The sequence below is a fragment of the Eulemur rufifrons genome, chromosome 8 (genome assembly GCF_041146395.1).
Source record: "Eulemur rufifrons isolate Redbay chromosome 8, OSU_ERuf_1, whole genome shotgun sequence".
NCBI classification, from domain to species: Eukaryota; Metazoa; Chordata; class Mammalia; order Primates; family Lemuridae; genus Eulemur; species Eulemur rufifrons.
This window is the reverse complement of record NC_090990.1, coordinates 16,802,463-16,827,944: the sequence shown is the minus strand read 5'-3', so window position 1 is coordinate 16,827,944 and position 25,482 is coordinate 16,802,463. Positions and strand designations below refer to the sequence as shown.

General features: G+C 39.1%; 2 protein-coding genes across 2 annotated transcripts in view; one reads left to right on the top strand and one right to left on the bottom strand.

Annotated features, from left to right (window-relative positions):
- The window catches only part of LOC138389244 (RH-like protein), a 37,776-nt gene extending 31,875 nt beyond the window's left edge, over positions 1-5,901 (top strand). The window contains exons 9-10 of the mRNA XM_069477473.1: positions 1,054-1,127; positions 5,875-5,901. Of these exons, the coding sequence (XP_069333574.1) occupies positions 1,054-1,127; positions 5,875-5,901 (101 nt within the window). The remainder of the gene's footprint in view (positions 1-1,053; positions 1,128-5,874) is intronic.
- A 1,464-nt stretch (positions 5,902-7,365) lies between these two features.
- On the bottom strand, positions 7,366-25,440 carry TMEM50A (transmembrane protein 50A). The gene is made up of 7 exons (XM_069477472.1): positions 25,359-25,440; positions 23,106-23,210; positions 21,363-21,475; positions 16,703-16,770; positions 14,797-14,889; positions 12,577-12,637; positions 7,366-7,805 (listed from the first exon to the last, which is right to left on the bottom strand). Exons 2-7 carry the CDS (start codon positions 23,196-23,198, stop codon positions 7,760-7,762), a joined length of 474 nt encoding a protein of 157 aa, XP_069333573.1. The 5' UTR covers positions 23,199-23,210; positions 25,359-25,440; the 3' UTR covers positions 7,366-7,759.
- Positions 25,441-25,482: the final 42 nt, after the last annotated feature.

Sequence of the window (25,482 nt, the reverse complement as noted above, 5' to 3'; positions counted from 1 at the left end):
CTAATGACGGTTCTGATGTTTTAAAAAGTCTTAAAAATGTTCAGTGTTATCTTATGAGACAAGAAAATATATTTTAGATGTATTTTCATCAGTGATGAGCAAGCATCAGCTATCTGGAAAATTCACACAGGAAATAGAGACCATTTCTGAGTAACTCTAGCTAAACGAAGTGTGCCGGATACACCCTGCGTGCCAGTATCAGTTAAAGGCAGGCACTACCTAAACACACGCCTTCTCTTGTTAATCTTATTATTAATATACTGGAACTGATCATCCTTAAATGTACACAGATAAATATACCAGGAGCATTTCCCTGTTTCACGTGAAAGGTAAACTCTCATTTTATGTATCCTGAGAAATTCAGCCGACTTTGCAAAGTTGGGGGAATGCATAGGGTCAAGCTGTCTGGGCAGAGGCTAGATAAGAAAAAGGAAGAACAGGCACAAAAGCAAGGCAGTGGCTCATGCCTGTAGTCCCAGCTACTCAGGAGGCTGAGCCTAGGAGTCCGAGGTTGCAGTGAGCTATGATCAGGCCACCGCACTCCAGCCTGGGCGACAGAGCAATACCTTGTCTCTAAAATAAATAAATAATTAATTAATTAAAAATTAAAAGAAAAACCATAAATTACCTTCCTAACTCCACAAGTGGAATCTTGAGCTGAGGTTGCTGGGAGTTTATTGGAGGCAGAGAAGACGACCTCTAGGGGCACCTAATTGGAGTCACGCTCCATGGCAGCTCCTGTGCTTTAAATGGATCAGCTTTGAAGTCGGGCGCCGTCTGACAGGGCCCTAGATCCGTGGCTATCTTACATTGTGGACTGTAATCTCAATCTCTTGGAGATCATTGCGCTTGCCACTGCCTTTCAGATGTCTATAGAATTAATAATCAAGCTGGTCCAAGAATGACAGTGCTTCAACTTGTCCGTCTCACCATTATCGGAGAAAAAGGATTTCTGTTGAGATAACGATAGTTGACACATGGTATTTCGATTTATCATGAGATAACAAATGCTGTGCTCCAAATGTTTTAATGCTTAATTGTGAATTTTAACAGGTTTGCTCCTAAATCTCAAAATATGGAAAGGACCTCATGTAACTAAATATTTTGATGACCAAGCTTTCTGGAAGGTAAGCTTTTTCACCTATTAACACGATAGGTTTTGAGTGCATGAACTTATCTGTTATATCTGTTCACTTGGTGTTTATGAAAATAAAACAAAAACAAACAGAAATGAAGTAGGGAGCATGGGGGGAGGAGCAAATCCATGATATGTATGTATGTGCACCTGTGCATGTGTGCAGGCATGTTCCTGTGTGTGTGCACGTGTGTGTGTGTGTGTGTGTGTGTGTGTGTATGTGTTGGTGGGGAGCAGGAGGTGGTGAGGGTTACCATTTCTCTGATGCCTCAAGTCACTGAGGGTCAGCGAGGAGAGAGCTGCCACTGGCCACACTTCCCCTCCCCATCTGGAGTCTTCAAAGTGGGCAAATAGTTTGACGTGAAGGCAACAGAACCGCAAAGTGCGAGGGCCAGAAGAAACCTCAGGGGCAGTGAGTCCAATGCCTTATTTGACAGATACTCAGAGTGGAAACATGGCTTGTCCAAGGTCTCACAGTGAATGAGTGGCTGAGTGAGTCTAGAACACAGCCCTTGATAAATTATAACTAGTGGACACAAGCAAACTTGTAGTATAGGAGACTGGGGTCACTTAGCAAAGGGACATGGGGCTCAAACAACTCAGCTGCCGTGAGGGTCTGTGTTACATTGTAGCGTTTGTTGTCCTGACTGGGCTAGAAAGAAGGTCAGGGCTCCTTCCCTGTCACCCCACTGCCCTCCCTTTGACTTACACTCAGTTCCCAAAGCACGCGTAGGGCATCCTCCAGCCCACGCCGTGGGTAGGCTGGGCGAGCAAGGATCAGCGTTGTCAAGGGAAGTTGGGGCTGACAGAGGTCAGGCTAACGCCTAGCATCGTACCTTTGTAAGTGGCAGCGACAAGACCAGGAACCGGGTCTTCTGAGTCTCAGGCCAATCCTTTCCCCACCCAGCATCCAAGATGTTGACCACTGAAGGGACAGAGAGCCAGCTTTATTATGGGCCTGGGCACGTGTGCCTGTAAGGGCCAAGCAGACAGCCCCTGCCTCTTTTTTCCCTTCTCCGTCCTCTCCTTTTTTTCCTTTCGCTCTTCCTCTTCTTCCTCCTCCTCCTCTTCCCCTTCAAACAGCTTTATTGAGGTGTAATTGACATACAATGAATTGTACATATCCAAAGTATGTGATTTGATATGTTTTAACATGTTTGTACATCCATGAGACCATCACCACAATCAAGACAAGGAACGTATCCATCATTTCAAACATTCCCTCTTGCCCCTTAGAAATTGTTGCCTTCCACGTGTACCTGGTCCCATCCCCAGGCAACCCCTGAACTACTTTCTGTCCCTAAAGATTAGTTTGCATTTTGTGTAAGTTTATATAAATGGAATCATACGGGATGTACTCTCTTTTGTCTGGCTTCTTTTACTCAGCCATTTAACTATTCTGAGACTCGTCTGTGTTGTTGCATGTAACTCACCTCACCTTGCACCAGCTTATTTCTACAGGCATTGGTCCTTGGCTTCTCCCAATGGCCAGTCCTTCCCAGTCCCTTGCAAGTATTCTTGTCCCTTAGCAGAATCAAGGTAATCCAGAAAAGGACTCAGAAAACTGTTTTAATCCATTCATTCATTCCTCAAGTATTTATTGAGCAACTACTATATACCAAGCATTATGATAATCAACCAGGGATACCACAAACAGAACAAATATCCAGCTCAACTATTTGAGTTGCAATAAATATCTGCTGAATAAATGAAGGAAATCTGAGGAAACCCATCTAATACTTGCCACTGCAGCAACAGGTGAGACAGAACAGGAAGAACTGATTCCAGGCAGCACTCTGTAATGCATCATGTAGGCAAGTCCCTGGACTTCTCTCGCTGATAAAGCAAGAAGAGTTATCTTCATTCTTCCTCACTGGGTTGTTTTAAAGATCAAGTGAGGTCATAATGTCTGTAACAACATTCTGTAACATGCAAACCACCACGTGAATGTGGAAGTATAGTACTAGGGGGTTAGCCAACCGCGAAAGAATGTGTAAGCATGATGGCCGTCATATTGCAAGCCTGCTGTTCCTGATTTCGTGCTAGGTGCATTTCAGCATTACCTGATTTTATCCTCACAGCACTCTGGCATGAGAGTAAGTATCCCGATCTTAAACATGAGGAAGTTGAGGCCAATTGAGATTGAGGAACTTGTCCCAAATGACAGAACTAGTACATGGAACAGGAATTTGAATTGATGTCTGTTTGGCTCCAAAGACACCCCATGTATGGATGTCTTGTGTGCAGCTACGGGAGAACAGTTATTCCACCCAGCCCCACCTCCCAGCAATCTTCTGGTTTATTTTCCCGCACCTCAGTACGACCATTTATCCCACAGCGTACCACTTTCAGCTTGCATTTGAAAGCCAAACATCCATTAAAGAGGCGAGGATGCAAACTTGCAAAGCTGATAAATCCAGGGGTGATTTTTTTGGTACCATCCGAGACATTTTAGATATGATTGAATACCCTTATTGCATTTCACAGAACTGACTGCTAGGGTTGGAAGGGACGTTGAAGCCAGCTCAGCCATTCCTTCACTGGTGCCCAGTCTATGCCTGGCACTCCAAGGGAGGAGGCACTCATCACTCCCCAAGGGCACCCATTTCATCCTTGGATGGTTTATTAAAATGCACTCGTTGGCTAATTCATTCCGCTAAATGTATTACCTAATCTGTGACAGACATTGTGTGACGTGCTGGGGAGACAAATCTAAATAAAGCATAGTTCTGGGATTCAAAGAGCCAGATGTACTAATCTCCCAACTCCCTGTAGTTTACAGTGATCCTCACCCAGATGCTGATTTACAAAAATTCAGTTTATAAAACAATTTTTCACACATCTTGTGCCTTCACTAGAAAAAATAAACTGCTCCCTTCAATTCTTTATTTCATTTTAATAAACCATGGATTTTATTTCATGCTTTGCAAAGCACGAGAACTCACTGATATCCACTTTTAAAAATTAATTCCACAATTAACGTTTCTGAAGTCAAGTGAGGGATTTTGGGGGGGGAGTGTCCCAGGGGCAAGGCCCTGTTCTGAGTATTGCAGGGAGGACAGAGAAACCAAGCGGCTTAATGACTTAGTTAGGAGGACTGGATCTTTACATGTGCACAGCTCTATCTATTAAGTACTAAACAAGTAACCCTGGCAGTAGCTGGTAGAAGATTTAGAGGGGGGAGAGGAACTCCCCGTGGGGTCCAGGAGGTCTGGGAGAATGGAACTTGGCGTTGTGCTGGATTTGGCTGAGCAGCTGTTTAAGTACAAGGCATCTAAGCAAGGGGAAGACTGAGAGCAAGAACAGAGGAAAGGCAAGGCAACCGGCTCGGCCACACGTCTGTGAAAAGGCTGAATGGTGGCTAGGGCCACTTGAATTTCATCCTACAGGCAATGAAAGCTCCCAAAGGTTTAGGTGGGGGAAACAATGCAATAAAATCAAAGTTTTAGACTTTAGGATTAAGCATGTAGGATGGATCCTAAACTCACTGCAATCTGCAGATCAGCCATTGGCTTCTGAACGAGTATCTGCAGTTTATTTTTAAAATGATTTTATTGCCAAGAAATATAAAACACCACTAATGTTTTGGTACAAAAACACAACAAAATGTGTTCAGAGTTCCCCTTGCTGCTTTATGTAGACAAAGTTTTAAAAACCTAGCCTTGTCACACTGGTATCACCCCTGCCTCCGATTTAAAATAAATGTTCTAGATACACAGCAGGAGTCCAACAAATGCTTGCTCAACTGAAATAAGGAGAGCCAGCTTTTAAAGTAAAGTAGGAAAACAGATCAGGAGCTGCCAACTGACTCCTCCAGTCTTAGTGAGGCCCAGTGAAAAAGAGCATCGTTCTGGGAGCAAGATCTGAATTCTGGTCCTAGCTCACCCACTAGCGGGCTGGTGCTCTCGGGCAGATCCCTTGACTTCTCTGGGGCTCAGTTTCTTCATCTATAAGATGAGATCAAGTCCCACGTTCTAAGAGTATGTGCTTGGAATCAGACAGATCTGGGTTCTATCACTGCCAGCTCTGTGACCTCGTAGAGCTTCAGTCTCCCCATCTCCGAAATGGAGATAACAACAGTGACTCTCACTGGGTTGATGTGAGCGTTTAAAAGAAATAACCGTGTGTGAAATGTTAGCACATTGACCGATCTGTGGAAAATACCCTGTAAGTGTTAGCTACCCTGATTTCCGGTTCCAGAATTCTGTGGTCTGAGGTTACTCAACATGCAATCATGTTTTATGGCAGGCTGTAATATGGCACAATCAAAGAACTCAGGAAATAGCTTGCTGAAGTGAACACCCAGAGAAGACCTAAGAACTCTCTTCAAACACTTAAAAAGACTGGCATGTAGAAGAAAAATATTTTGTTTCTATGCTTCTCCAAAGAATTTAATTAGGTTCAAGGGGTGATGCAGTACAAATTTCTAACAATCTCAACTGTCTGCCAAATGGAATGAGCTACTTCATATTGCAGTAGTGAGTCCCCTGTCAGGGGAAGCATTAAAACAAAAGCCAGATGACTATTTGTCAATGATCCATGTAAAGAGCAACATGAAATAAGATCTATCTAAAAGTTCTTCCAATTTAGATTTTATGAAAAGAACCTCTACGGTCTTTGTGATGAGACATTAAGGTTGACATAAGTTTTAAGAGATCAAGCCAGAATCAGTATGTATACAAATTTTAGAGGAGTATAAGGGTTCATCTGCAATAAAAATGTTTCCTTTGCGTTTACAGTTTCCTCATTTGGCTGTTGGATTTTAAGCAAAAGCATCCAGAAAAACAAGGCCTGTTCAAAAACAAGACAACTTCCTTTCACTGTTGCCCACCTTTGTTTGGATCCGACTAACACTCACTACAGCAAAGTCTCCTTAGGTGCAATGAAACAAAGCTGGAGATAGATTTGATATAAAAAATAAAGGACTAAAAACTTGTTTAAGAGGTAGTTCAATAATAATTTTCAATAAATATGTTTGCTTTCATTAAAGTGATGGTATCAGTATTTTCTTGGTTGCAGACACATGAAGTTTTGGTTCAATTTTATTGACAATTCTTAGCTTCTTTCTAATGCTTAATAAAATGTGCTGCCCAGTTAACTCTTGTTTACATGGACTGAGCATATAACACAAAACAGGAAAATGAAGAACTCAACTTATATTCAGTCCTTGTAGACATAATGCTTTTATTCCAGCAGTTTTACAAGGTAGTCAGCATTCCCTGTGCATATTCCGAGTTGCACTGCAGGGAAAGAGGTTGTAGTTAGTGGTGGGGTGGGGGACGCACTGACATAGGATTAAAAAACTAGTTCTCGGACCTTAAGGAAATCATTGAAATTTCCATGGTCTGGGTTCCCTCATGTGTAAAAATAGAGGGTAGACTTCAACCTCTAAGATCTCGTCCAGTTTTCACATTGTATAGATCTATGTAAAAAAAAAAAAATCACTAGTGATTTCACGTGGGATGCCAGCAATACAGTCATTCCTTTGAGTAGCATCTTTATCACCAGGCAATATTCAAAACATACAGATTGGCAGATAATGATGACTGATATGGAAAAGAATTCCACACATTTAAATCATGCAAGATGTATTTTGTGTTTAACGAAGGACTAACTGTAGCATGTTTTATGAAAGGCGTTTCAAGCTGTAGTTCTGAAAAATATGTATCTCACTTTGCCAAGCTGGGGAGCCTGAGGGGACAAGAGGGTTCCAGAGAGGAACAGACCATGAGAGTTAGTTCCTAGTAGCTAATGTTTGTAATTATGTTGACCGTGCTGATGAACTGTGAGCTTAGTGGTTCGGCACACAGATACGATGAAACATGGAATCCAACAGAACAACAAAGAAATGGTCAAGAGACTAGTGTCCAGTTCCTGTCCTTTTCTTCTTTCCTTCAACTGTGGGTGTAGAGGGACTGTCAGTGTCCCACCAGAACCACATGTCATGGCTGGAATCAGTTACATCCCCTTGCCCCCTCAATCAGCAGCACAATGGAAGAACTTCCCACAGAAGGGACATGAGGAGCCTGGTGGCTGGACCATGGGGCTTCTCTGTTCCAACATGCCCTCTCACCCCTTGGGAGACCCTCAAAAGCTACTTACTGCTAAATGTTTACAGAATGTGTAGTAAAACCACAGACACCAAACACCAAGTACAGTGAGAAAGAATTTTGACCACTGAATAGTTTTTAAAAACAAGAAAATGTTTATATTTCATTTAACACTTGACACAGAAGAGGCCACAAATAAACATGTTAAATCTTCAGAGCACTTTCATTGCAGTTTTGGACCTCAGATACGAGAAATATCTACACTGATGAATCCATCATGTCTTTTGTAATTTCTTTTTTAACATATTATACCATGATAAAACTTGACAAATCACTCTGTGAAAGTTTCCTCTAACATTTTATAAGTTAATCAAGTGAATACCACAATAGATTTGTTATTGTTTAAATAGAGAGTTCTCATGATTTTAGTATTACATAACTTTAAGCTGAGACTACACTCAGAAGTAGGTTTAGAAAATGGCATTACAAAAGACTGGGAGTGAGCAGTAAAAAAACAAAACAAAACAAAACAAAACCCATGCAGGGCTGCTGTGCTGTAGGAAATCGGATGTTTTCACTGCCATAAGTCTTCAGTGCGGCCGAACTTAAAAACCAGTCCTCTGTGAATAAAACAAGAAATGTCACATGACTACCTGAATCTGGGAAAAGAAAGAATATGTAAGATTTTGAGAATGATGGGAAATAAGCAACAAAGAATAACTGATGTATAAAAAATTTTGATACAGAACGTATCAAAACAGAAACTGATCATCTAAGGTAGTGAATCCTTCCATCGTGCTCAGCTGTGGTGTTTGCTGCCATCTTTCCCGCAACCTTAACTCAAGAGTACTGAAGACACATGTGACTTTTACAAAGCTAACCAATGTTTAGCATGTAACCATTATATGTCTGATTTTTATCAAATTCATTCAACAAACCTTTTTTGAGTGTCCTGATGTGCTAGGTGCTAGGGCTGCAAGATAAATAACCCTTGCCCAGAAACTGCTCACATTCTTGATAACCTGATGTGAGCTTTAAGTACTGGGGGTGGGGGTAGGGAAAGACACATATACACCGAATGTTAAGCACAGAAACACAGAATCTGCCTGAATGAGTTAGAAGAGGATTTACAGAGGTGGTAATACCTGAGACCAGCTTTGATGGATAAACAGGAGTTTGAATGGGAAGTTGGTAGGAACAAGAGCTAGTGGGATGATGAAAGAAGATGTTTCAGGGAGTGGAAACAGTACCTCAAAGGGCAAATAGGCATAAAAAGCCAAGGGGCTCTAGGAAAAGCCCAGGAGGCTGGTATATGCCCAGGAAATACACCCTCACAGAGCTTACCATCTAGGCATTAGGTGACGGAGTACCTACAGTTGTCCTCGAGGCTTCAACTTAAGAGAAGCAGGAGGGCAATTACAAGCATAAAAAAGCTATCTGAAGTGTAGCAGAACAGGGAAGAGGCCACCAGGGCTAGATTACCGTTCAAGGGATGAGGGGACAGGCAATGCAGGCAGCCAGGCTTCAGGAAGCCAACTGCCCAGGGTGGCAAATCACCCACGAGTGCCTCAGTGAGTTAGGAGCCTGCGTGCTCTATCCAGGGGCAGCTGGCACTCAGTCCCAGGCAATGAACAAAATGGGGCCACGCAGAGATGCAGCCCCTCTTCAGCTCCAGCTGACTATTGATGTGAGGGGCCTGAGGTTGTCAGATCTTTCAGTTTTTTCAAGAAAAGCCAAATTCATATTTTTATGTCAAATCTCTTAGCTTTTAAATGTTGGCTCAATAAAATAGAAAATACTGTATAGGCTAAATAAAACAGAACTCTGCGCAGAGTTTGGTTGAACGGCCACCTGTTTTAATCTCTTTCGTGGACAGCTCAGAGTTTTGAAAGATTTGAAGACAGGAAATGATAGGATTAGAGTTTTGTTTTAGAAGGAAAACTGACAGCAGGAAAACTGTCAGAAAGAGGATGAGGGCCAGGAGTGGTGGCTCCCTCCTGTAATCCCAGAACTGTGGGAGGCTGAGACAGGAGAATCCCGTGAGGCCAGGTTTTGAGAACAGCCTGGGCAACATAGCAGGACCCAGTCCCCATCTCTACAAACACAAAAATAAAAAAAATTAGCCGGGGCTGGGCGAGGTGGCTCACACCTGTAATCCTAGCATTCTGGGCGGCTGAGGAGAGAGCCTCCTGAGGCTGAGCTCAGGAGTTCAAGACCAGCCTGAGCAACAGTGAGACCTCATCTCTACTAAAAACAGAAAAATTAGCTGAGTGTTATGGCACACGCCTGTAGTCCCAACTACTTGGGAGGCTGAGGCAAGAGGATCGCTTGAGCCCAGGAGTTGAGGTTGTAGTGAGCTGTGATGATGCCACTGTACTCTAGCCAGGGCAGTGACAGAGCAAAACTCTGTCTCAAAAAAAAAAAAAAAAGTCTTAGAAAAATTAGCTGGGAGTGGTGTTGCGCTCCTATGGTCCCACCTACTTCAGAGGCTGAGGCAGGAAGACCACGTAAGCCCAGGAGCGGAAGCTGCAGTGAGCTATAATCACGCCACTGCACTCCAGCCAGGGTGATAGAGCAAGACCCTATCTCAAACAAACAGACAAAAAAACACAAAAGAAAAAAAAAAAAAAAAGAAAGAAAGAAAGAAAGAGGATGAGACCAGAGGTAGAAGGAAGAATGAGTGAGGGATGAGAACTGCTCAGGCAAGGGATGGCTGAATATAAACAATGGAAATGAACAAAAAGAGAACAGGTTTCAGACCATCCAGAGGCAGATTCAATAGGGGTTGGATGCAGGGGGTGAGTGTGAAGGAGAAACTGAAGACAGACGTTTCAAAGGCATATGCTGTTTTTTATTTTGTCCTCTTGTCTGTTTTCCAATTACCAACACCTACTCAAGTCCACAGTTACAATGATCAATTTAAAATGGCTTCATAAGGTAAATGTTTTAGTAGTGTTTTTTTTTTAATAAAAACAAAAATGCAACCAGGAAGTAGTCTGCTACCCCCTTCTTGGAAGTATATTAATTTCTCCTTACAAAGGATTTAATAAACCTCCAAAAGATGATTTGATCTCTGCTCTTCTAGTTAATATTAGATCCACTGCTATAGAAGAGAAAAACTGAAGTTGGTTATTAGAAGCCTCTACTCTTCAGACAGCTTCAAAGAGACATAGTAACTTCCGAACACTAGTCGACAGATGTGAACTGTAATCCGAAGAGTTTCCTGGGCAAGAGCCAGTCCCGCCTATACCGTCAGATGGTCACCTGTCTATTCTGCTTTCTGAAATAGTGATTTCTAAGCTGTTGCTGAGTACCATTCTGTTATAAATCAGAATAGCAGGCAATCTGCTACAACTATTCTGATAACAGTGTCCATTAGTTAAATTTAATTTGTTTATAGTCAGTCTAAGATTATTTTTTCAAGATTCGTATTCTCACAAAACCTAATTAGTTTTTAGATTTAATAGGTATAACAGTAATAAATGAGAAATTAACCAAACTTGTTGCATATAAAAGCAATTTATTATAAGTAATATGCAATAATGGCAAGTCAATGATCAGTTTCCAAGGTTTTATGAAATGTGATACATACTGTATGAAGTTATATTTCTCCTTTTCATTGGAAGACATAAAATTTGCCCACAAATCTTCCTCTCTCAATTCTCTGTTCCTCTCTGCTATAACATATCATCTTTCCTGCCAAAAGCAGTGTCTCAAAGTGGAACTTACTTTACCCTTTACCCTTGCTAGAGCAGGCAATGATGAAAATAAAGAAGGCTGCCGTTTGCCCTTCACTGGCCAGTTCTGAGTAAATCCCCTTTCCACCACTCCATCCTGACACATCTCTTACCCCCTGCCTCTGACCTTGTGACACTACTTTCCTGTGGCTGAATGTGTCGGGTACTGTGGAAGTACTAGAGCTGAGGATGCCTGGTCCTTCTTTCAAGATGCTCAAGCCTCAGCACGCAACTTGAAAGAAAAAGAAATCCTATTAATACTCTCCCTCTCATAAACACATGCTACATTACCCTAAAAAATAACATATACTCAAATTTTATATCATAAGTGGGGAGAGGTTTACTCACTTTGCATTTTTTAAGTGCAGTGCTACAATCTATTTTTTTTTTTTTTTTAAAGGAGGGGAAGGTGGCCAGGTGCAATGGCTTATGCCCATAATCCTAGCACTTTGGGAGGCCAGGGTAGGAGGATTGCTTTAGGACAGGAGTTTAAGACCAGCCTGAGCAAGGGTGAGACCTTGTCTCCACAAAAAAAAAAAAAAAAGAAAGAAAAAAAGAAAAATTAGCTGGCTGTGGTGGTGTGGACCTGTAGTCCCAGCTATTCCAGAGGCTAAGACAGGAGGATCCCTTAAGCCCAGGAGTTTGATGTTGCTGTGAGCTATGATGATGCCACGGCACTCTAGCCTGGGAGACACAGCAAGACCCTGTCTCAAAAAAAGAAAAGAAAAAAGAAGAAGAAAGAAGAAGAAAGAGGAAAGGAAAAAAAGTGGTTCAAGTAGATATGGGGCTTTTGTTTCTTCTTTTTTGAAAATGGGTAGGAAGGGATAGGGAAGGAGAAGTCCTACAATATATAGCAGTTTCTTAACCTTTTTTGGATTAGAAACTTCTCTGAAAAATCTGATGAAAGCCACAGACTATCTCCTCCCAGAAACAAGCAGAAACACCAATTTCTTGCACATGGCAATGTCTGGTGATTCCTCCTCTTCAGAAGCCTACCCACACAATAAAGGTTAAGAACTCCTGAGGCAGAGGATAGAGAGTTGTTTTGCTGCAGTTTTTTTTTTTTTGTATGGGGAACAGTTAGGGTAGAAGAAAGGACAGACCCTAAGTTTCTAAAAAATAATGAACACCTGAGAAGATTATTAGTAAAAGTATTGGGCCTTTCTGGGGTTTTAGTAATCTTTTCATTTGTAATTGCTTCAGCAGGATAAAATATGTTAGGACTTTTCCTCCACACCTCAAATCTCACTCACAAATTCTAATGACACCAAGGATAGGAGAACTATAAACTATACCAGAAAACAAAATTTAAGGAGAAATGGTTTTAGACAGCCTTTCATTAAAAGAACTGTTAGAGATCTAGATTTAAAATAAACACTGTCAGTGTTATGTAACTAAATCTACATGAATCATAGTTATTCATTAAAGGGGGCATGGTAGCAATCTTAAAAATTAATGTATTTTCCCAAGGTTGGCAACAAACCAACCCATGTGTTAAAAATATCCTCCTCAACCTCATTCTTCGTATTTTATGAAAATAACAGCACTGGACAGGGGTAAATTAAGCAACTAAATATGGTAAATCACATACAAGAAGCTATATTATTAAAAAAAAAAAAAAAAAGATAAGATGAATAATGCAAAACAGACTTACCCAAAAAAGATGAAGGCATTCTGGAAAAATACAGCAATTCCAGGGTATACTATGGTTTTTTCTGTAAATAATTGTAATATTTAGAGATTTATTATCTCAAAACATTTAGTTTCATATATACTGGCAAATATCAGTTTTCCTGCCTAGCATAATTGATTTTTCTGGTAATTATGGTTAGTTTGAGCACAAGGTGACAACACATGACAGAGTCTACCATTGCTTTAGTAAGTAATAGCTGCTTTCATTCTTTTTACAAATATTAACTGAGGGCATGCTATGTGCTCACCCTGTTTAATATGCTGAGGATACAGCAGTAAACAAAAGATGCAAATTTTTTTGCCCTCATGGAGCTGGACAATATGCTGACTTGATAAAGAGAGAAAATGAAACAGAAGATAGACGAAGTGTAGTGAATGACGACATTTGACACAGGTGGCCAGCAGACATCATGAAAAGGTGGCAATGGAGTAGGGACGTAAAGAAGTGCAGCCCTGTAATACTCTGAAATTAAAACAAAACAAAACAAAACAAAATTTATGAAAATGACTGTAGTAGATTAGTAAACAATCCAGGCTACAAAAAAAGTGAGTGCAAGAGCCACGCAGAAGCAGCAGAACAGCAAGTACGAGAGCCCCGAGGTGGGAGCACCCTGGTATATTAGAGGACCCACAGTAAGTCCACGTGACGATTGTGATTTTTACTTCCAGTGAGATGAAAAGCCATAGGAGGGTTTTGAGCAGAAAAGTGAGATGAGCTGACATGTTTTAACAGGATCCCTCTGGCTGCTGTGTTGAGAGGAGATTAAAGGGGACAAGGGAAGGAACACAGAAACCACTTAGGAGGCTCTTCCAGAAAATCAGGCAAGAGACTGTTATGGACTGAACCAGAGTGGAATTGGTAAAAAGTGGTCAGATTCAGGATATATTTTACAGCAGAGTCACCAAGATCTGTGGGTGGATTAGATGTGGGGTGTGAGACGAAGAGAGGTGTCATCTTAGACGGGACTTAATCACCCAGGGCTTTTGGCCTAAACACCTGGAAGGACAGAGTAGCCATTAACTAAGATGGGAAAGACGTCAGGAAGAGCATTTTGTTCTGATTGTCTCCAGAAGTCAAGTTGAAATTCTCATAAATTTCTACTATTGGAGCTGTCAATGATTGCTCATTAACTGACAAACTGGGGCAAGATGAATAGATCAATCGTCAACTTTTTCTCATCTTAGAATAGCTTTAAGTTAATCTGATTAATATAATAGACAGTTTCTGTAGGCTTTCTCTACTAATCCACATTAAATAACCATTACCACTAGAATGGCTCATAAAAACGTTATAAAGGAAACTTTATAAAATTATAAATCTGCTGCTAATAATTCTCAAAGCATAGCCTCTCTCCAGGAACCTTTAGGAAAATAAAAGGTCTATGTATTAACAATTGTATCTGGAAAAGAATTATTGGTAATTTTACTTTCTTCTTTGTATTCTTTTATACTCTCAGTTATCTATAATGAACAAGTATTATGCAATTCCCACGATACAAAAGTCATTTTTTTTCTTTTTAGATATGATGGTGACAAAGGTTTTATAGCAGCAAGAGAATGGCATGATGTGTTAAATGCAAAAAGCAAGGAACAAAATTGCATTTATATTATAATAACTACATAAAAAACAAATAAACCAAAAGGAAATATATCAAAATATTTAAGAGTGGTAAGATTATTATTATTTCTTTTTCTTTTCTACATTTTAGGTAACATTGTTTTAATAATAAGTTACATAAACAAAATAAAAATATTTGAAAATGCCTATCAGTCTATAAGATTTAAATGATTTTAATAAAAATTTAGGAAACCCATGATTTTACTCCAAAAGTACATATTATTCAAAGAAGTAGTGTTTAAATGGGTTTCATATTTTTCTGGGGTCCTTCAAGGTGAAATTCAGCCAGGAATCTAACAGTATACCTTTTCCTGGGCTTGCCTTAAACTGGCCTTATATAGCTGATGTGTATTAACTGTTAACTTACTTTTCTATGTAAAAGATGACATATTATCAGGGAGGCTTAACTAAACAAATTTCAATTCCGGGAGAGTCCTCAGGTATAAATGCATTGCTAGTAGTTGGCCCAACTATATGAAAAAACCTTTATTCTAAAATAAACAACTTCTAGTGCAAAATTCCAGTATTCCATTGAAGTAAATTGTAACCTGTGTTTTCTCTTACCTTTAGCAACATAGCCTCCAAAGAGAATCCACATAGATGCAATCAGAGATCCAAAGGCCAACATGAAACCAATGAACAGCCAAATACGAGCACCTTAAAAGAAATAACATATTACCAGAATTGTTTCTCATATGGCAGCAGTTAGTACAATTAATTTTCAAAAAGAAAACAAAAGTCCAAACACAAAAAAAATGTGCAGCTGCCATTAAAGTCTACAATAAGAACAGTAAATGGTGTGTTAAGTACCTTTCATCAGTGCAGATGTTGGCCTTTTTCTTCTTGATTAGTCTGTATAATCCTTTTTTAAAAATTTATTATTTATTGGTCTGTACATTCTAAGTGCATACATTTACTTTCCCAAATTACCTACACTGAGAAAAACTTTATTCAACTTTCCTATAAAACATCTCACAAAATACATTTTACCACATTTAGAGGTTCATTCTCCACATATATTTAGAAATTGTGCCCCAAAGTTTAAGTACACTTTCAAACAACATATACACACTTAAAAAAATTAATATTCAGTGATATATGAATCTCAAAGCTACCATATTTCACTTTCAGGGAGGTCAGGCAGCAAAGCAAATTCAAATTTACTGTGGCTGGCACTTAGGTAACATAAAATTATGTTAACAGAGGAGGACAACCAACTTTTAAATCACATTAGTATTAATATATTCATGAACATTTGCTATACATAATAAATGGAGTCATTAGACTGCCTAAAATGAATTCTGAGATAGGGTCTCTTTCTTTAATTAGCACAAATACGTTTTAATAAAAACACTACTTAGCTCAATAAAGCATGGCAAATACAATGTCATATATATAAATTTCTAAGCTCATGCCCAAAACATAAAACAATAGTTCCAAAATAATAATCTATTATTAATAGATGTGATGTTAAAACAAATATATCTGGCTCTGGACCCCCAAAGCTGTGCAAGCTAACAAAATTTTATTTGGAGACATGATAGCCATATTCTAGTCCTAGCTCTAGCTATTATTGGCTTACTATTATTGTAACACTAACTGCTAACATTCATCCCTTCTTTCAAAGTTTACAAGGCTATGGTGTTTCATTAAAAAAAAAGTCACTCGAAATTTTCCAATAGCCAGGTTTATATTTGTATGAATATGATATTTAAGTTTATCATTTAAATTGCTTAATAAATACCTGTCTCCTCAAATCTCTGAGTAAACTGGACTCTGTAAGTTGTGCCACATACCCCTGTATTCTGTCTACCTCAGGTACATGGCCATGGAGTCCAGGGGATAAGAGTCCCCAGTAGAGAAAATGAGGCCTGGGTGAGCCCAAGCACCAACTTTCTGATTCTATTCACTTTTGCAAGGTGAAAAGAGTTCAAGAGATTGTGAATGTACTTAATCAATGTGAATGTACTTAATACATTCTTAATACTGAACTATATATGTAAAAATGGTTAAGATGGTTACAAATTTTAATGGTTAAGAATTTTATGTGTATTTTATCACAATTTAAAAAACCACAACAGTTCTATGATTCTAAACTATTTCAAAATGCTAATTTAACAAAATAAGGTTGGCAAAAAAGTGAAGAAAATTTTTATGATATAGTTTAAAATACTATAAACTCTATTTTGCACATTATTAATGTTCTCTATTGTATCTTGTATACATTTATATTAATATCTACATATTACTGCACAGGATTATATACTTAAACCTGTGTATTCTGCACTATACAGTCAACTTTGACCAAACACCAATTTTACTTTATGCCTTGGAACTTATAACCTCTCCTCTAGACAGAACTCCATCCTATCCCTGATCTGAAGGATTTACACAAGTGATCTTCCATATATAAGATTCTCATTTTAAGGATGTAAACATGTATAGTAAGATGCTGTTTGTACCTATTTACCTGTTTGACCCAGACAACCTTCACTGTAACTATCACCTCGGACTTGTCCATTCGATACTGCATTAATCCTGTATGAATAAAATAAAACCAGGAAATCAGGATCTCTGACTCCAAGAAGAAACTATCCATGACATCACGTTACCAGAAACAGTTAGCTAGAGTTCCTCAAATTTAAGGTCAGGCCTCCTGAGTCTTGAGTAAGGGGTTCATGTAACCCTAAGCAAGTCCCTTCGACCAGATATTCTAATGCAGTGGCCATGGGCCTTGGACTAGGAGGATTAGCATCACCTGGCAACTTATCTGAAAAGAAAATTCTCTGGCCTCATCCCAAACCTACTGAAGCAGAAATTCTGGGCATGTGGCCAAGAAATCTGAGTTTTAGCAAGTCTTTCAGGTGATTCTGATGCTTATTAAAATCTGAGAATGAAATTCTCAAAATTTTATCTTGCTAAAATTGGAACAGGTAAAAGGATATTTTAGCTTGATTCTATCTAGTTTTCCATTTGTACACAACATACATTCTCAACACATAATCATGTATGGCAATGACAGAAAGAGAAAATGGGCCCTAAAAAAATCCCCAAATTACTTAAAATTGGCTTTGCAATGAATTTTTGGTAATAATTTTGTACCAATGTCCAGTGTTTGGAAAAATAATTATATGTCAAATAAAATACTTTCTGCTTTGAAGATGTTCTCAAAGATTCAGGTTGTAAAATTTTGTTTTTTCAATTTCTGATACATGTTCTAAACATTAAGAAGTCCTTCACTGAATTTCATAGACTGCCACTCTAAATTGAGATAGCCTAGCTGGGTGCAGTGGTGCATGCCTGTAGTCCCAGCTACTTGGGAGGTTGAGTTGGGAGGACCGCTTAAGCCCAGGAGTTCAAGTCCAGCCTGGCCAACATAGAGAGATCCTGTTTCTAAAAAATAAATAAATAAATAAATAAATAATTATTTAAATTGAGATAGTCTTGCTTTCTTCAGCAGTACCCTCGGAAACATTTTAAATGTCATGGGAAAATATTCCCCAATATGTCAGGTTAAAGTTACAAAACATAATATACATTTGATATAAACCCATTTAGTTGGTTATTTGTGTTCGTGTGTGTGTGTGTCTACCACATGAGGACAGTGGCCATTGTCTATCTTGTTTCCCATTTTTATTCTAGCATGAGGCTTGGCACATAGTATGTGCTCAATAAACTGCTGAACATTTGAACTCTAACTTTTTTTCACAATAATATGAAGTCTTCATTTATTCATGCAAATTTAAGTTTAAGAATGATTGAAATACTCATGATTATTTTCAGTGATCTCTATACACAGTGTTAACTAAATTATTTTGTACAGAAAATAAATATATTGTAATACAAGCTTCTGTACACAAAATAAATATATTTTAACACAAGTTTCATATTTAAAAAAAAAACTGTACGTTTTTAGGTTAGCTCTTGTTTTCCTTGCTGAGCCATCCATAAATTCCACAGCCCTCTGTCAGATGCCATGTTCCTGTGCCACTATCAAGTACATTTTGGAATGAACAATCTCTATTTGTTCTCTGATATTACTATTTTTACCTATGTTCTCAAATTTACAGAAAAGTTACAAGTATATAGCTGTAACAATTTTTTTCCTGAAACATTTGAAATTTGACCACATAATGCCCCATAACCCAGGTGCTAGGTGTGCTCTTTGTTTTGGGGGTGTAGCTGTTCTTGGGACCTCTTGGTGGAGGTGCTGGCACCACTACTTCCCCACTCCCCCAGTCATTTGGACAGCCTCTTCCCACTCTTCGGACTGCAACATCCCACTTAGAGCTGCCTCCTCCCCAACCCCCAACCCCAGCTGCATGATCCCCTCCTCACCCGGCTCAGGATCTGACGGCCTGTGCTGGGCTGCCCTCCTATGGGCACCCACTTCCCACCCTGCTTGAGCTCTGGGCCAGCTTGGGCCACCACACCTTGCCCTTCTGCTGAAGATGCTGACCCCACCTAATGGCTTACGGACTGGATTTTTTAGGAAGAGTAGAGGAAGAGAAGAGTTGAATACTACTTTAAAAATATTTATATATGAGGGATGTCCAGAAAGTATCCAGCCATTGTTAATATATTTTTCATATTACAGAGCTGGATACTTTCCGGATAGCCTTCGTACATATGTGTGTTAGAGAAGAGAGAACAGAAGAAAAGACTGGTAGAATATATGTCAAAATGTTATAGTTTGGTGAGATTATAAGTAATAGCCTCTTCATTTTTGCTTATTGGCATATCCTACATTTTTTATTTTTTTATTTTTATTTTTTTTATTTTTTTTTTTTTTGAGACAGAGTCTCACTCTGTTGCCCAGGTTAGAGTGAGTGCCGTGGCGTCAGCCTAGCTCACAGCAACCTCAAACTCCTGAGCTCAAGCTATCCTCCTGTCTCAGCCTCCCGAGTAGCTGGGACTACAGGCATGCGCCACCATGCCCGGCTAATTTTTTCTATATATATTTTTAGCTGTCCATATAATTTCTTTCTATTTTTAGTAGAGGTGGGGTCTCGCTCTTACTCAGGCTGGTCTCGAACTCCTGAGCTCAAACGATCCGCCCACCTCGGCCTCCCAGAGTGCTAGGATTACAGGCGTGAGCCACCGCGCCCGGCCTATCCTACATTTTTTAAATTAAAAAATACAGAGTAACACAAAAGAACATTTATTAACATTTTAAAGCCACAAATCACAGAACTGGTGATAACTTTTGTAATAAAAGAAAAAATAAAAGTTACTAATGAAAGAGTAGCCATTCTTTGACCCCTATCCATTTGAATTACAATTAACAATTTTAGTTTGAAAGGTCTTCTGGGTTACAGGCTGACACTACCTGGCACTATTGTGAAAAGATGTAAGTTGAAGCCAAATAGATGATAAATGTTAATAAAACCTGGGAGTCAGATTTGGTATGATTACGTACCAGAAATCCAACAGAATACAAGTTTTGCAGAAAAGTTTTGAATAGTACAATCTAACATATCTAACACATCCCTCCACATGGTCAGAGCTGCTACTGCTAAATTTTTTTTTAAAGATCTGAGGACAAAAGCAGGGCAAAATAAATAAATAACGTCACAAAAATAAAATTTTTAAATCTGAACCAATGTTAAAATTTATACATGTGTCAGCTTTCTAAAAGAATTCTAACAGCATAATTACTATAACAAAATAAATTGCAACAAAACAGAAAGAACCAGAAATAGCTGCTTACTGGCTGAACTTCAAAAAGATTAGATAGCCCCTTGCTGTCAGTGGTGTCTGAAGTCAGGCATTTCTTCTGCAAATGAATAACTGCTCTGGCACTCCGCCCACCCCAGTCACAGTCACACTGGCCTCTCTTAGCGGCTTTAGTCAGAAAATACAAGCTACTTTGTGTACACTTATGTAAGTGTAGAGAAAATTTAAAATGTGTGTCATTTTGTACCTGGATTAAGTGAAAGCCTGGAAAAGATGACACTAAAACTCAAGTTAAAAGTCTACAGAAAGCTAATCGTCAGTGGAAGAGGTCAGGACAGTAGCTATGTACGGCCATGGCCACAGAAGTGGTCCTTCTGACGGAACCCAGAAAATATGACAGACTAGGAATAGAAGGTCCACTACAGGCCGGGAATGAGAAATGGGGCTGAAACACAGGGATGAACAAAAGGTGTAGATGTAGAAGAATACATTCCTTCCTCATTTCTCCCATCCTCCAGGGATCTGAAAACTTTTCCTCAAGATCAGATAGTAAATATTCTAGACCTATGGGCCCACATACTCTGTCACACCATCACAAGTATACAGCCACAGACAATATGTAGCTGACTGGACATGGCTGTGTTATAATAAAACTTAATTTACAAAATAGGCCTGGCCATGGTGTACCAACCCCTTCTTACCTAAAGCACACCTGGAAACTGTTTACTCTCTTTAGGAAGAGGGAAAAAGGGGTTTTTCTCTTAAGCAATTGAAAAAACTATCTAGGCAGAATTATAGCAGCTAGTGAGACTATGTCCACAGTAAAGTTCTATATCCTGGCATTTGGGAGGCCTGGAGCCTGAAGACTAGCTCTCTGCCCACTTACCCTAAATTGAAGCTCCAACCTAGGACCAGAGCTTTCATTCAACCTCTCCCTGACTCCTTCTTAAATATAAATGGACAACCTTTCTCCCTTGCACTTATTATCTAACATGCTATATATTTTACTTCTTTTTAGTTACTGTCTCCTTCACTCATTAGGGTATAAACTCCAAAAAGGCATGGATTTTTTTCCCAGTTTTATTCACAACTGTATCTCCTGTACCTAGAGCAGAGCCTAGAATATAAAAGCTTGATAAATATTTGTGGGAAAAATGAATAATCCCTTAGACAAAGTACTTAGTTTCTGACCTAAATGTAAAGTTATGAGTTCTGTTAGTATAGAAATAAAAGGATAACTGAGAGAAGCTGGGAGATAGAAGTAAGAGAGGTGGAAGGAAGAACAGAAGACTGTTGCTTTTCTTTATAAGTCCTTCTCTACTATTTGACTTTTAAATCATGTCCAATATGTTAATTTGATAACATTTTAAAAATTTAAATCTATGCAACTACATGTAAAACATTTTTATCTTGTGGCAATCTATGTAAGTAGTGCCAATAACAATGACACTTACATTAGGAAGGCTATGGTTGCTATAACACCACAGGCATGGTATGAGTGGTTGAACTCTTCCATAGTGGGATAAATAACAGCTGCATCTATGATAATCCACCAGCCTGTAAAAAACTAAGACAAACAAAGGTGATACCAATGAGAAATTATACCAATTTCATGTCTTACTGGCTAAAAGAAAGCAAAGTATCTAAATGAAGAGATTTCAACATTTTCTTAAATGTTCCAGCAGTTTCCTGCATGTAATTTGCACATGGCTGATTAAATATTAGGTACCTTTAAACCTGACAGCAATAATAATGAACTTTTTTCTACGCCTACTTCAATCATTATTTTATATTGTCCTACACAGTCTGTAATCTAACTTGGTGAAGTAGGAACAAGTATAATATCTCATGGTAGGAGAAAGAAAAAAAGTGACTCAGATTCCAACTGATGGAAGAAATACCCTGCTGCTGATATAATCCTCCAGAAAGATATTATCAAAATTTTTTTAAAAAATCATTCACATTATTCAAGTTAATATGGGGAACAATTATCGTTGCTAGAATTTAGCTATCCCCTTGGTGTTGTGAAATAACAGCTCTGCAGTTTGCTTTTGATGAATTTATAGAGTGCAGTCTACAGATGGTTTCAAGTATAATTTTGGATTCAATTTAAATACCAGATTATAATTTATCTAATTGAATTTGGTTCTGGATATTATCAAGGGCAAATATATAACAAAAAACCCCAAAACTGCACAAATATTTATCATCTGAGCAGAAATTTACAATAAAATGGCATTACCCAACTTCTGACAAATAGGTTTTGAAAATAACCCCCTTTCCCACTCCGACTCCCACCCCTAATCCAGTTAGCTCTGGGAACTGCCATCTTTGGGCAATTATTTAAAAATAACTATCTTAGGCTAATCAAATTATGTTTATCAGGTTATAGACAGCTTCGTACTCTATTAATGACATTTTTACTGATTGCATGAGTACTCATTCACTTTTTTCCCCTTAGCTCAATGTATTCAAGATATTTTCTTCACAGACTAAAATTTAAAGCTTTTAAAAAAATATTTGTAAGAGCAGAATTTCTACAGCAGTATTAAATTCTGCCATTACTTTGGAAAAATACAGGCTAATTATTTTTCATAGATTATAAATGTCAGCGATTAGGTGAAGATGAGACACTTGGATATTTATTTGTTTACTTAAAATTTACTCGAGAATATATGACACCATAAGATCATAAAACACAACTATCAGACTCTTTGAGGGATTTGAAATGTAAATAAGAATTTTATCTGAAATCACTTTTCCCTAATATATCTTAATGAGTTTCCTAGGTTTTTAATGAGATTAAGAAAGTTAACTGGATTATGGAGAAATGCAATCATAGCTCTCGACTGGTTTTGATCTGATTGTTTCTCAAATACTTCCTAATATTACCTTAATGTACTCACAAAGAGGAAGCATAATCCATAAAATGAATAAATGTATAAAATATATCATTTTGTTACACCATTTTTGCCATGCAATTAAAATAACTCAACCTATTAATCTAATTTCAACTCTTAAAATGGAATTAATAACTCCCCATAAACAAAAAAAAAAAATCGGCATTTACTAAAATAAGTTCAGTGGGTCAAAGATGAAGTAAGTAGTACACCTTTTAAAACATCCCACAGAAATCAAAACCCAAAAAATACAAATGCACCAAAATAATAAAGGCCCAAAAGATCAATGCCACTTACTAGAACACCAGCAGCAATGGAAGCAATAGTATTGCGCTTTTCCCCCCAGTCAATGCACTCTGAGCATCTCAAGCCTTCTAGAAATCCAGACATTTTTTCAGGTCACTTAAAAACAAAATAAACAAACAACTAAATAAAGTACTTCCAATTACTTGCTTCAACTATGACTTATGTTCCCAGAAAATAATTAATAGTTCAGGAATAATTTAATAAAAGTACAGTTACCAATGCTTTATTTTGGCTCCCCATACTCCTTTAGAATATTTAGTTTAGCTTTTGATGAATTTCCACATTATAATTTTGGAAAACAAAATTTGGATTCATTTAGGTTTCTTTGTAAGTTAAAAGCCCCCTGGCGCAGGGGCTCATGCCTATAATCCTAGCACTCTGGGAGGCTGAGGCGGGCGGATCCTTTGAGCTCTGGAGTTCAAGACCAGCCTGAGCAAGAGCAAGACCCCATCTCTACTAAAAAAGTAGAAAGAAATTAGCTGGACAACTAAAAATATATATAGAAAAAAAATTAGCCGGGCGTGGTGGCACATGCCTGTTAAGTCCCAGCTACTTGGGAGGCTGAGGCAGGAGGATTGCTTGAGCCCAGGAGTTTGAGGTTGCTGTGCGGTAGGCTGATGCCACGGTACTCTAGCTCGGGCAACAGAGTGAGACTCTGTCTCTCTCTCTCACGCGATGAGAGACAGACACACACACACACACACACACACACACACGATGGTTTTGGTATGTTTAAGTAATAAGAACAAAGGTGGGTATCCAAATATTGAAAAAATTGTAACTGCTGGTTGACCTCCCCCTAAAAGTTGTCACATGCTATTATTGACAACTAGGTATTAAATTAGCTTAAGTGATATTTTTAATATCAAGTATTTAATGATTATCAATCCACAAGCGCTCTTTTGCATCATTTTAATCCCAAACGAAGCTATTAATACGATTTTGATATTTACAGTTCAGGAGCACTAACAGTGGAGAGACAAGTGATAAAGTTTGGCTCTGAGTTAAAGTATGGATTCAGATGAAAAATATTTCTCTAGGGAATTTACATATTTTATTACAGAACGTGTGTTTCTTCACACCTAGGTTAAGAAATTAAATACTGCACTGCAGCTTACCACCACTCACATCACTTCCTTTCACTTCATTATTTTTCCTTCTCCAAGCATGCTTTTTGGTTTCATTTCTATTAATGTGTAAAGAACATCGCCTTTATTTTGATATCTCTGTCTCTGATTCTAGCAGATGTTTCCAGACAAAGGAATGCACACAACTATCGTTAATATTAATTCAAACAACAGAAACCTCACTGATACTTAAATTACCATAAATAAACTGTCTTAACAAATAACATAAAATATTCCTCTAAGCTCAGCTGTACAGATCTGGTCTGAGAGATATACATATTATCTCTATTTCAGAGTATGCAAAAGCCCGAATTACATATAACTTGCTAAAAAAATCAAGAAACGCCCAAACTCCTACAGCGAAGCTGAGCCTGTCCATTAAAGTACTCTGTAGTTTATGGCTGCCCCAAAACAGGACACCCTAAAAAAAGCAACGACCTCAACTTTTAACTTCTCTCTTAAAAAATTAATATTAAAAACTATGATTACAATCACTGCTAATATGCCTTTGGGACAAGTTCAATTTTTGAAAATTCACTCATTTTATTCTTCCCTGGGAGGATTAGCAATCCAGTGTTAGTTATTTTCGGTTCATCCCAACGGCCCCGCCCCGAATCCATTTTTTCTATGTATGACTACTGACACACTCAAGCCCAAACCTCGCCCTCCAGACTGTGGGAATTTTAGGTCTAGAGAGAGGCCTGGGAAGATCTGGGAACTGGGAACTAACACTAACTCGGCCACCTCCCTCGCTGTGTGAACCAGCCGATTACACTCCCTCTCGGAGTCTCAGTTTGTCCAGCTCTAAAAAGCAGGGAGACAAGATTTTCAGAGATCCTGGGATGTCCTGGGGAGGGGCACGGCACGGCGCCCTCTCCTCCCCACTCGTCCTGCAGTTTGGCGGGGTTTGGACGCGGTCGCCCCCTCCGCCGCTGCCGGACACAGGACAGGAGGAAGTGGCAGGAATGGTCCAGTGAGGCACAGCCCGCGTCCGCGGCTTCCCTGAGGGTGGAGGCAACGACCCTGTCGGCACGAGCCGGTCAGACAGTCCCCGGTCCGAGCCCTAGCCAGACTGCAGTCGTTCCTCCCCTGCCCTCACTACCCGCCAGGCACTTACGTCCTGCCCCGCCCGCACAGTCGGTCCGGAGCCTGGTGTCGCGCCGCACCGGGCCGCCTCACTTTTCCCCAGTTTCAGAACGGAAAACCAAACAGCCACAGGCCACCAGACACCCGGATGTTGC

Excerpts from the sequence above, each read along its gene's own strand:
- TMEM50A (XM_069477472.1), bottom strand. The coding sequence starts at position 23,198 with ATGTCTGGATTTCTAGAAGGCTTGAGATGCTCAGAGTGCATTGACTGG. Across the intron at positions 16,771-21,362 it reads GCAACCATAGCCTTCCTAAT|GATTAATGCAGTATCGAATG; the intron begins GTAAGTGTCATT and ends TTATTCATACAG. Across the intron at positions 7,806-12,576 it reads AATGCCTTCATCTTTTTTGG|AGGACTGGTTTTTAAGTTCG; the intron begins GTAAGTCTGTTT and ends TTTTATTCACAG.